Here is a 13,082-nt window from a genome sequence, read left to right as displayed (position 1 = left end):
GTCGCAACTGCTCGGAGAGGGAAGAACAATGGCTTCCCCAATTGGGGTATGTCGCGAGGCTGAAGGGAGGGGAATGTGATTAGAAAGAGGAAGGTGGGGAAGTATTTCAAGCAACGCATCGATTGTGAATTGTGGTCTTTCGCCGGGGCGTCACTGAGAGTATCAACCAAAGATATTAGAAGAACGAGATGTGCTATGAGCAGTTCATACTGTGTGGAATTGTTTCGCCCAGTGTCTCCGGTTTTGTTCACCAATACTACTGCACACCTTCGCTTACGCTAAGGTATCCGCACTAATACAGAGAACAGATTTCTGTGCGTACACGTCCCGATACCGTTCAAAGTACCCTAATTAGGTAGTACTCCGCCTACGGTCCGGCGGCCTACATAGCATATCTCTTTCTTCTAATATCTTTGGTATCAACCATTTTAGATCGTGTTGCAAATGCAGCGTTCCGCATATTACAATTTTTTTTAAACTTTTGAACGGTACCCGTTAGTCGTCGATTCTAGGCCGGTCTTTCTTCTGAAAGCTTATCACTTTGTGATGTCATTATTTATTAGAATAATTCACAAATAACTTTGTTTACATCACTTTAACATATATAACCTCTACATGTTTCATGAACAATGTTCACCTCATCAGGAGCAAGTATATACTAAAGTCAACATTAAATATAGATTACAATTGAACAGTGGAAGAAGTGGGGGGGGGGGTAAGAGTGTGCGGAGTTTTTCAAAATTGGGTTGTCTAATTCTTCAATTAGACAATTCCCCTCCCCAATTCTTCCACTGTTTAATCGTAATCTACATTTAATTTTTGACTTTAGTATATACTTGCTCCTGATGAGGTGAACATTGTTCATGAAACATGTAGAGGATATATTTATTATAGTGATGTAAACCAAGTTATTTGTGTATTATTTTATTATAACTTAATCTGTGTTATTATATTAGCCATTGATTAAGCCATCAATAATAGATAACGGTAATCAACATTAAATCAAACACCGTACCGGTTATTAGAATCGTCAGTTAACAGGAATTTTTCAAATGTGAACATTTGGAAATGCCTGTATTTGTCGACTCGGTTACTATTACTTATATACTAATATAGAAAATCCGCTGTTACCGAAGACGTAAAGTATCCGCTTAGCTGAAAAAAAATTGATTGAAATCTCAATGAAATTTTTTTCGATAATTTTTTTGGCATTAGAAAGCTCTTGTCAAACGCGGCTTTTCCTGTTACTCTTTGATTGGACCATATCCATTCGAATAAATGATTCAAACCTTCCTATAAATCTTCCATTGTTTCGGCGGAACAGAATGAATAGAATTCCCGTTTTATATCTGCGCTAAATGTGTATGCGACTGAAAAACGTCCGACGTGCGTGTCCCCGATAGGGAATAAATTATAGTCGTTTCAGCACACCTTCGGAACAGATCGATGGCAATGCGATGGCTGGAGAACGAATGTGACAAATTAAAGTGCTTAGCGCTAGTCTGAGTTCTCGCTTGGCGGAGGGCTGCCGGCGCGTTTGCTCTGGAACTGAATGCCCCCGAATTAACATTCCACAGAAGCTGGGTCAGGTGGTTTTTCATTATTGTTATCTATTTAAAAATCAAGTATTTATTTCTATATCGTACGCCTATACGGGCCTTTACGAACATGTACATAATAATTCAGTGGAAAAGTAATCAAAAATAAAAAATTCATTTAAAATTATATATAACCCACGCAGAAGAATAGTATTAAGCTAACCTTATTTGTTATTATTACTGAGGTATTTTATTGGTTCCATGATAACTCGACACAGTGACAATTCAACACAATTTCAAAAAAGTGGGTGTGTCAAGCCTACGCAAGACAGAAGTGAAACTTCTAGTATTCCTCTCTCTCTATTTTCATTTCATCATCTCTATTTTCTCTCTTAGGTTAGTTTGAAAATTAGAGGTTAAATAATTCAACGACGAAGCATGGATTTGCTTTTTCTAATATTTTCTTATAGATGAATGACGTTCGATTAATGTATAGTTCCAAAAATTTTCAATTTATTCACAAGTATACAATATTACATAAATAACAATATTACAATTAAAAATTACAAAGAAATTACAATGACAATTTACCAATCATGTGCCATTTTCATTGTCAATTTCATGAATATCATTTCCTAATGTCGTGATAATTGGGTTATGGTAACTAAAGTGCGAGATATATACATTCCAACAATACTACTATATTGTGAAATATTTATCAACTCTTATAGGTTATATTTACCTTATTTTAATGTCATCACTGTGTGAATCAGACTCTCCTCTTCTTTGGTGATTCTCAGGGGATATTTCCTCTTGTGCCACTGATGTGTTCATCACCTCTATCTCGTCACTACTCATTTTTAACACTGAAATTCTGTACCAAACCGTATGAACCACAATCAATTACGTATTTCACTCGTATTACACTCACGACGCAGTATACTAACCAAGCAGCTGATGCTTGGCGTGGCGCAGTTCGCTGGTGTCTGAGAGAGAGGAAAGAAGAGAAGAGAGAGAACGTTCGTGAGCGGCTCCCCCACCTCAACAAGCGCATATGGTGAGAGAGGGACAGTGAACGGTGAGCGGTGGTGGGGGTACCCGCATTTTCGTGTCGATCCTAACTCGGTTTTACTCCGTCCCCGAATTACGCGCCTAAAGAAGTTTCACTTCAAAAAGTAATATAAAGTCATTAGAAACGATGAAAAAAAATTAACCTAACCTAACCTACTTAACCCAGTTAATAAAGTTTTTGTTTCATCACTTTCCATGACTTTATATAACTTTTTAAAGATGTGATGAATTATCATTGTGATGATTTATCCGGTCACCATTTTATTACAGCCTTCTTGTAACTATGTTCCGTGCAGTTGAACATATCTTCTATTTCTGCGAAAGTGTTATCAACATCATGCAATCTAGGTACAAGCGAGTATCTAAATGACTCAGTCCTGATATAAAAATTATTTAATAATTTGAAGTTTTTTAGTTGTATATTGAAGGTGATTAGACTAGATCAGGGCTATCTTTAATTACGTTAATAATTTTAAAAATAAAAGTGTGAAACAAGTCTTCTACCTGAGAGTTTTAATATTTTTAATTATTTCATCAACTAGTTGTAATTTATAGTTTCTATTGTTAGACCCAGTTTTTAGTTAATATATCTTAGAAATTGCTGATTTTTTTAATGGAATCGGAGTGGATTTCGAAGTGATGGGACCAGATTGAAGAATTATATTCGACTTGAATTCAAACTAAAGAAGAATACAAGATTTTTAATGTCGATAAATGTCTTGGTTATTACGGAGAATGTAGCTAAGCTTTTTAATCCTTTGTTTGTTACTGGGTTGATTTGGAATAGAAAATTAAATTTGGAATCGAAAATAAAGCCAAGTCCAATGTCATAGTTGAAAGATTGATGATGTATTAAATGTGTTTATTTTTTTACGTCACAGTAAAACGATTGTTCAGTACGCCAAATTATTACAAAGAGGGAAAATGTATAACAGATCTTAGATGCAAACCTCTCAGTTTTTTAATATACTTTAGTTTATAGTTTAAATTTATACTTATAGTTTACTTAGATAGATAACGTGACCCTTGTTTTTTTAATTTTCTAAATATTAAAGATAACATTATTTAAGCATAATTTATTTATTTATTTATTGACGCCCTATTGGGCTTTTAAGTACATAACGAGTAGTCGAATAATAAAGGGATTTTAGATCTATGGAAACTGATCGTTTGGCATTTGTTGATATTAAGATGTAATTTGTTTACGATGCACCATTCACAAAGTTTATTTAAGTTCATTTGTAGAGTTAAACAATCAGAAGAATTACCGATCGATTTAAACATCTTTAGACCGTCGGCGAATAGAAGAAAGTGAATATTATCGAAAATCAGTGAAATGTCATTAATAAATAGTAGGAAAAGAATTGGTCCTAGGTGGGAACCTTGGGGGACCCCACTTAAGGCAAAAAAGTGTAAGAAGTTGTGGAGGTAATTTTTACAGATAATTTTCTGTATGATAAGTAACTTCTAAGCCATTCGAGAAAGTTGCCACTTATTCCCAAGTGTTCTAATTTTTCCATTAAAATGCGATGAGAAACAGTATCAAAGGCTTTGCTAAAGTCAGTATAAATTGTATCAACTTGAAGACCCTTGGACAGTGCATTAGAAATAAAATTTTCGTAAAGCAATAAGTTAGATGACGTAGATCTGTCTGGCATAAAACCATGTTGAAATGTTGATATAATTGGTTTAATTTGATGCATGATTTTACTTAATATAATCTTTTCTAAAAGTTTAGCTAGTGATGACATAATACATATGGGTCTACAATTTTTAATTTGACATTTATATCCTTTTTTAAAAATAGGTGTTATAAAGCTACTTTTCCAAATTTCAGGAAAACAACCTGTAGACAAGGATAAATTGAAAATTATAGTAATATGAAGAGCTAGAACATGAATACAGTTTTTAAGTAATATTTAAGGAATCATATCTGGCCCCGAATTCGACCTGATATCCAGCTGTTTGATAAAAGTCACAACATCATTTACTACCACATGGATGTTATGCAAGTTGAGTGAGCTTTCGGTAAATTGGGGTTTATCAGATAATATGTTGTCATTGTCTTCAACATATACATTCTTGAAGAAATCTGCAAATAAATTTACAATATCGTTTTTGTCATGACCCACTTTTTTCCCGTAAAACATTGTACCGGGAAAGTTAGAGTTATTTTTCCGAAAGGAGTTAATTCCAAAATTTATTAATATTTGTTAAAATAGAATTTTCAACATTGTTGGTGTATTTCTTGAAACATACTTTCGATTTCCTAGCACAATCTAGCGTTCTATTTATTTTATAACGTTTGTGGGCAATTTTTTTATCGTACGTTAGATTAATTAGTTCAGAATCGAAACATTTAGGGAATTTAGAAGTGTAATATTTTTGTAGCGGTACAAAGCTATCGATTGCTTGATAAATTACAGTGTAAAAGTATTCTAAGGCCTCATTTAAACTTGAGCTCTTACAAGTGAGATCATAAGCCCAATTATAAGTAGATAAAAATCCTATAATCTTTGGGTAATCTGCTTTTTTAATAAACGCTTGACAATCGTGGGGTCAATTACCATAACATAAGTATTGAGGTAATTGATTATTAGAGGGGGGTGGTATTTATCGATTGGAAGAATCATTTCATCAGAGGCATACACATTAACACTAGAAGAATTTGTAAAGACAAGATCGAGAAGACGAGAATTGATGTTGTACACATGGTTTTTCTGATGCAGATTTAAAAAGTTCGACATTTCTATAATTTCATGTGAGCCATGATTGATGTTGTCCGGACTCGAGGACGTGATGTTCTCAATGTCCCATACAATATTTGGAAGGTTGTAGTCACCCATCAGAATAAATGTAGCATCAGGAAATTTTCTTCGCATAGTTTCAACTTCAAGGTGATGCTCCTTATATGTTTGCAGGCCGGAGGATGGTGGTTTATATGTGCAACCGATTATAAGTTTTTCATTTTTTTAAGGAAACCATTACAAACACTTGTTCAAGATGTTTGTGAAGGCATTTCAGTTTCTTCGAAGTCAGTTTGGTTGATACTGACAATAGTACGCCGCCACCTCTTGTTTTATTGCTGGAACTTTGACATCTGTCGTTTCTGTAAATGAAATGATCAAAAAACCCCAGCTCTTGATAGTTTATGTCAACATTGAGCCATGTTTCAGTAAGGGCATACATTTCGTAATTCATCGTAGGTAATGTGCATTTTAGTTCTTAAAGTTTCGTTCTCAGTCCTCTTACAGTTTGATAATATATTATTAGTTTGTGGGTAAGTTTTTGGATTTAATTTTACAATTGTTGGGTGATTATTGATGTACTTGATTGTAATGTCTTTCTCACCTGATGATTGCCTATTTTATAGTTCGATTCGTAAATTATTTAGATAGTTCCTTTGAGCAACTGATTGGTCAGGGTACATGCGGATGTTATTCTTCAGCGAGTGTTTTGTGCCGAGTAGGATTTTCGGCCATTTAGACTCAGGGAATACGACTTTTACACCCCTCGGTTTATTAGTACCTATCCCTTTTCCCGATTCTGTAAACTTTCAGGTCAAGAGAATTGGTAGAGTTGTCCAGGTCGAAAATGATTTTTTTTTATGCTGGTAGTTTCGTCTTTCATATTATCAGTCTGGGTTATTGCTTCGCTTTCGGGGAAGTTACATATTATAATATTTTTTCCCCTTAAATTTTGATCATTCATCTCAGCAATAATATCACAGATGTTATTTGTTTGCAAATTATTAGTGGTTACAGCAGGAGGAATATTTTTGTACACTGATAATTCGCCTTCTAGGGTAGCCATTCTTGCAGCCATTTGGCCTATGGACCCTAGGATATAATTAGTTTTGGGCATTATTTTGGCAATATGCTCCTTTGTAAATTTGTTATTGGGATCCATCACAGTATTAGTTAGTGCATTGATGGCATCTTGTGCAAGGGATATGTATGTCTGCGCATTCATGATAAGTTCGGATTTAGGTTAATAAAACTTAATAGTAGGTTGAACTCACCTGATTAGTTCACTTACAAGTAGTAATAAGTAGGTATCAGTACCTACTACGGTCACAAGGCGTGCGGAAATGCAGATTACCTGCCTTTGGTGTAACAATAATATTAAATATTGAATTTAAGTAAAGTTATTATTATTTGTTATTAAATCTTCGGGCTTTTATTTTATTGTTGAGGACACAAAGAAATGAACAGATTCACAACTTTTACACTGGAACACAATGGCACAGGAATAGTGTGTTAAGTTTTATTTTAAATATTTTGTGGACAGAAAAAAATCGTGACTGGTTAAGTTTACTGTTGTTGTGTGTATGAAACACAAATAGAGGAGAAGTAAAATAAGAAAGAATTTTTTGAATGAGACCAAGAACAAATATATGTATTTATTCTTAGGCATGTCTCATGAATCTGTTTTCTATGGAACCTTTAAAAAAATGGGAAAAACAGTATGGGTCATAATGTATGAAAGTCTTATAAAACCGAATTATGAGTTTCTTTAAAATGATTTATTAAATCTCTCAGTTTTTTAATATACTTTAGTTTAAAGTTTAAATGTATATTTATAGTTTGCTTAGATAGATAACCCGACCCTTGTTTTTATTTTCTAAATATTAAAGATAACATTATTTAAGCAAAATGAAATACAAATAGAGTAGCAGTAAAATAAGAAAGAATTCTTTGAGTGAGACCTACAACAAATATATGTATTTATTCTTAGGCATGTCTCATGAATCTGTTTTCTATTAAACCTTTTAAAAAATGGAAAAAAAAACAATATGGGTTGTTTTCTTAGTTTTTTTAATGTTAAATGTGTATTACAAAAGCTCGTGAAAATTGTTTACATGTGACCTAAAAATTCCAGTCGGAACTACACTCAGCGTTGAGTAGGTTTCTGTTCCATACCTTCAATTTCTCTGCTTTATGATTAATATTACTGAAACATGATAGCAGTATCTGAATCAGTTTTTCCTACGGTGATAAATCTTATCCAAACATAGTTTGATTTAAAAGCTTGTCAAACCGAATAAATGTCTGTTAACGTGGCTACGTTATATTTGCTGAAATATCCCTAGCCGAATTTCATGCTTCGAAATATTGCAGGATTCTGCAACCATTCACATTTTCACTATAGGCTGTGTAACGTGGTCGTAATATCTTCGAAATAATTTGAATGGGCGACCAATAACTTTTTGGAGTTTATAAAATTAGGCGGGTAACCAGTAAACTATTAAATTGTCTGGGGATAATTTTCAGTTTTCATATTCCACAACACGACAGCTGTGTAAATACGTGGTACTGTTTGGATGTATTAAAATAATAGTCATCCGTGTTTACGGCAATGAAATCAAATGGTAATAGTCTAGTGTTTGCCAAATTTATTTGCTTCTCGACACACTGGTGAATGGGATTTGTTCCGCGGCAACCAAATAAAAATTATTTAAAAAAGTAAATGTACTTTATGAATATGAATAAAGGAAATCAAAATGCATGTAACCATTTTTTTGGTAATAATTATATGGTGGTACATAGGTGGTAATAATTTTATTATTGAATTTTCGAAAAAATTCTTCCGAATTGCGGTTCAAAATTTGATGAACAAACACGTAACTCCTCAACTACCATCTGTAAGCGGTCTCGTTTTTAGATTTCATTTCCACGAGCGCTTAAAAACCTAATTCGCAAAGATACAACGATCCAAACTTCGACAGAAATTTAATTGTTGATGTAGCCAATCGAGAATATTGACTCCAAAGCGATTTCCATAATGCAGACAACTCAGTAGTTTTTTAGATCCCTTCATATTTTCTCCTCTGTTTTTGTCAGGTATGTACCGTCGAATCTTGCGGATTCACGAGCTACTGGTAAATTTGATAATCAAGTGATAAATAATACTAGGAAAAAGAGTAAGAATGGCTTTCTGATATCCTCTATACTTCGGGCAAAATTTAAATTGGTTTGAGGAAGCGTCTACAGCTGGGGAAGCAATCAAGCTGTGAGTTTTTAACTTTTCTGATCCACAGTTCTACCTCGTCAGCGATAGATTTTAAATTTACTGGTATTGTAATTATATTATTTTTTACTCTTTGCAGGCTTAAATTTAAAGCGTTTCAACTTTTCAAAAATATCAGTCACTCACACTCACTACGCTGCGTTACTGTACACCAACGTCACTGTATCCCTGTTATATTTTTTTGAATAGGAATTATTTAAAGTGAACACCAGAGACTTCTTGCAGCAGGCACAGGTCTAGATTCTAGAGATCATCCTTAGAAAATCTATGTGTCCCATCTTTTTTAGTTTTAGATAATAAATGAATTAAGGCGATGCACTACGTCGTGTAATATATATAAATCGAGCCGTTATCGATAACACCCCTTATGTAGATGGCGATAAGGTTTAAATTCCCGCTTAACACCATCCCCCTGTTTTGATTTATGTAAGAAAAAAACACGGCCAAAAAGTGCCTTTTATTTTATTTTGTGGATGTTCAGGCATAAATAATTATTTTTTTCCGATCATTTTATAAATTACTTAATTTACCACATTATACACTAAAATCATAACAGAAAATGGGTTCGTAAGTAGGAGATTTTGAACTTTAAAGCAGTTTTTATAAGCCTTATACATTCTTTTTTTCTGGGCTTATAAAAAGACTTATTAAAAATATTCGATTATTTCAAAGGTCAAGATGTATTCTACTCGCATTATTTAATTAAAGCACCTGAAACATTTCTAGGCGACCAAATTTTCAAACCAAAAACACATGATTTTGCATTACTACGTATGGCATCGCCTTAAGTCAATAGGGGAAAAGAGCGGAGGATGAACTAAAAAAATGTTTGTTTGGTTCAATAAAAATCCCATTTAATCCTACATTTTTATTTACTTATCGCTTCTCGTAGAACATAAACCATTGCTTTTAACATAATAATCAATCTCATTAGGACTTTATACGAGCCCACATTGAAGTTACGATTCGAAGACGAAGATATTGACATACAGCATCCTCAAAGATGTTATAGGTCCTGATGGAAATTATTTTCCTCAGTTCGTAATATTCAGAAAAGGATAATTTGTAAAAAAACAAAATTATTTCCTCTTTAATGCAATATCTCAATTTTATAATGTCAATGTTATATATTTATAATAATAAATCACAAAAGAAATAAAATGTGCAACCTTTATGAAACCAAAGGTTCCGAACGCAATTTGAAAAAAAAAATAGAAATTTTAAATTTTTTTAATATGAAATGACCAAAAGTGAAGTGACCATAATGTTCTTAATAAACTTGTCAACAAAATGTAAATATATATTTTTTTTCTTTATCAGTTATTTTAGTTACAAAAAACGTAAGGTGTGCCATTATTAATTTATTTTTTATGTTCGCATTAAAAAAAATAATATATCAATAAAATTTAAAAGCTTATTTTATCACCTTTTAAAGGCAGTTTTTAATTTTCAGATATATTCAGAAATATTTTATTAAATTTGGATTTTATTGCAAAGCGGTAATTATCCGACCTTCTCACAAAGGCCTGAGGAGTTAACAACTGTTGACAATTTTTTGACCTTCGCTTAATTATTTTAGGCATTTCCGTTGTAACACACTAAGCTGGCACGTAGAAAGTATCCAATTAAGTGAATATAATGTTTTTTACCGATTCCATTAAACACGCGACAGACCTTTGAGTTGGGTATTATTTGGACTGTTTTTTCATGATACGTTATAATGTGAAATGATATATAATAATAAAGCTAACAATCGTTATGAAACCACGATACTTTATTTATTAACCAATAAGTTCTGCCAGTAAAATATATTTCTCATTATAGGTTATATGTATCTTTCATCAAGCGAAGAAATCTTTCAGTGCGTAAAGAAATAAATAAGTGAAATTGATCTGGAAAAGTTTCGTACCTTAGTAACATAGAATTCCCTTGTATCGTAATTAAAATAATAAATGCTTAGTCCTAGTGAGGTTGATAGTGAGATGCAATACGTAAATTGAGAATAGAAATGTTAAAAGCAGCCGACCATACCATTCGAAATTTAAGTTTTTGTGGTGACCCAGTCTTTAGAACATGTTGGCAACCATCCTACCAAACTTCTCCGTGTCCACAGCAAACTTATGATTATTTTTTTGAATGGAATTCTCATATTTCGAGTTGTTTTTGGTAGGTAGACTAACGGTGTGTTAGATGCATTGGTGTAATTATCCAATTCGTAATTCGTAGATGTTATTAAACATTTCAAGTGCGATTTAGTGTTTATTGCCCATCATTATCAGAATCTCTGCTACCTCTTCATTGGGCAGTAGCTTTCCATATTTTGGCCTGTCTGATAAAAGATTTATGTTGTAATTCGTTTCGTCAAAGCTGATCGAGGTATATTTTCTTTGCAGGCGACTGAAAACTGTTTGAAGCAACTGCGGACACTCTTGGCTAGGAGGCGCTAGCGCCCCCGGCCCCGTCTCACCAACGATCACCCTCCAAACCAACCCCAGTTGTGCTTGCATGGCAATGTATTATTATGCCAGCAAGCTGAACGACGTGGCCTCCTGCAGCGGGTGTCACCGCAGGACGCCCCCGCCGCCGCCGCCCGCCCCGCAGCCCGGGCCCTCTTCCGGTAGGACGAGCGCCAGTGGACTATACTGCGTGGTAAGTCGATTCACTTTGTCTCCTCATCTCTTGTTTCTCCAATCTCCTTTGTTTTAGACATTTTAAATACAAACATAATCTAACCCCACATAACTTGACCTAACTCACATCACCAGACCTGACCAAACCGAATCCAATCTTACATAACTTACCTTTGATATTTTTAATTTTATAACTTTTCTCAATAATATACACAAGTAGTTGGTGATATATAAGTTTTCCTCCTCTGAGCACAAGCATCGGCTTTACTCGACCTGACCAAACTTTTCCTGACCCCTCTGCAGACCTGACCAATAAAACCCAATCTTACGTCACCATAAACTATCTGACGAAACCTCTGTTCACTCTACCTGGCCAAACTTTCTCCCATCTCTCTTCACCAGACCTGACCAAGGGTAACCTAATCTTACGACACTAGACCTGATCTAACATAACTTCGCCAGGACTGATCAAATATAACCTAAACTTACTTCACAAGACCAGACAACATATAATCTAGTTTTAATTTACTAGACCTGTTCAAACTTTACCTTACGTACTTCACATCACTAAACCTAACTAAGCCTAACCTAACCTTAATATCTCAATGAAACTAAACACACTATTCTAGAACTGACCAAATTTAACCTAACATTATATCACTAGATCTGATCATTCTTTACTAAATTAACTGAGACCAACCAAATTTATGTGAATCCCTTTTCATATTCTCTCGCCGAAACTTTTGTGTATAAAAGTCGACCACACGATAGCGGCATAAAATACTGTAATTTAGTATCATTGACATCCATTGTCCATTATATTCCAATCTTAATAAATTAAATATATTTTTTTACGACTTTCTACCAAGTGTCACTTCGATAAGTTTCAGAATGACCTTTGTTTTTAATATTGAAATAAACCATAAATTTTAATTCATGTGAAGATTTTGAACGACTCTGCGAAACTTCAAAATCATTCAGCCGTGAAAGATTGATAAATTTATGTACGCATCATTAATCTTAATTCTGGCATTTTAACTCAAAAGATAATAAAGTATATTAATGATGAAGTCATCTCTTTTAGGTAAACCCGAATTGGTAAGGTTTGATATGTACCTTGTCATGGATTCTGCTTCCTTTAAAACTATTAATATCATCAAATAAACTTTTTTTAATAAATTAAGCCCTTTGCTTTTATAACTACTTAATTTATTTCAACCATCACTTATTTCAGTTTTCACGCCCGAAAATAAATTGAGTTTCCCTTTAAAAGTTTTCTTCAACTTTGTATTGAGCCACAATGAACTAAAGAGATTCACTCGCTTGTATGCTTGACTTATTTGTCATGTAATTTTTGCACAACGCAAACAACAATATGTTACTGTATTTTAATTGAAACTTCATTACTCATTATGAACTTAGAACTTAGACGGACTGAGAGCAAACATGATCCGGAATAATTAAAAAGTCTTCCTCGTTCGTACCTCGGCGCTAGTTGGTCGGGAAACTCGAGTTGGTGGAATGAACAAGGAACTTCAAAGACACAGTTTTTGCCGCTCTTATCTGGGATTCCCGGCCGTTGTAACCGATATCAAGACCCATTATATCAAAAATGTAATATTATTTGACTTAGGTATTCAATTTCGTATGCCAACATATTTACTTATGAAATTAAAATTTTCGTGGGAAAAATAACATAATTATATGAGACGCTTCCAAATTAAGTAAACTGTAAAAAGCGCATATTTTAAGAGTTTTATCGAGCTTTTTTATGTGAGTATAGCACAAAAGTCCCAATTGCTCCTAACCGTTT

The 13,082-nt window shown here is 33.7% G+C and overlaps 1 protein-coding gene across 1 annotated transcript in view; it reads left to right on the top strand.

The window, feature by feature from the left end:
* The window catches only part of LOC149409349 (ras-GEF domain-containing family member 1B-like), a 254,186-nt gene that overhangs the window by 84,136 nt on the left and 156,968 nt on the right, over positions 1 to 13,082 (top strand). The window contains exon 2 of the mRNA XM_089649899.1: positions 11,033 to 11,288. Within this exon, the coding sequence (XP_089506025.1) occupies positions 11,145 to 11,288 (144 nt within the window). The 5' untranslated portion in view covers positions 11,033 to 11,144. The remainder of the gene's footprint in view (positions 1 to 11,032; positions 11,289 to 13,082) is intronic.

Source organism: Hesperophylax consimilis, chromosome 31 (assembly GCF_061612785.1).
Source record: "Hesperophylax consimilis isolate HC1 chromosome 31, BYU_Hcon_1.0, whole genome shotgun sequence".
In the NCBI taxonomy this organism is placed as follows: domain Eukaryota; kingdom Metazoa; phylum Arthropoda; class Insecta; order Trichoptera; family Limnephilidae; genus Hesperophylax; species Hesperophylax consimilis.
Note: the sequence above shows the minus strand (reverse complement) of the source record. Positions and strands in the feature narration are given on the sequence as shown.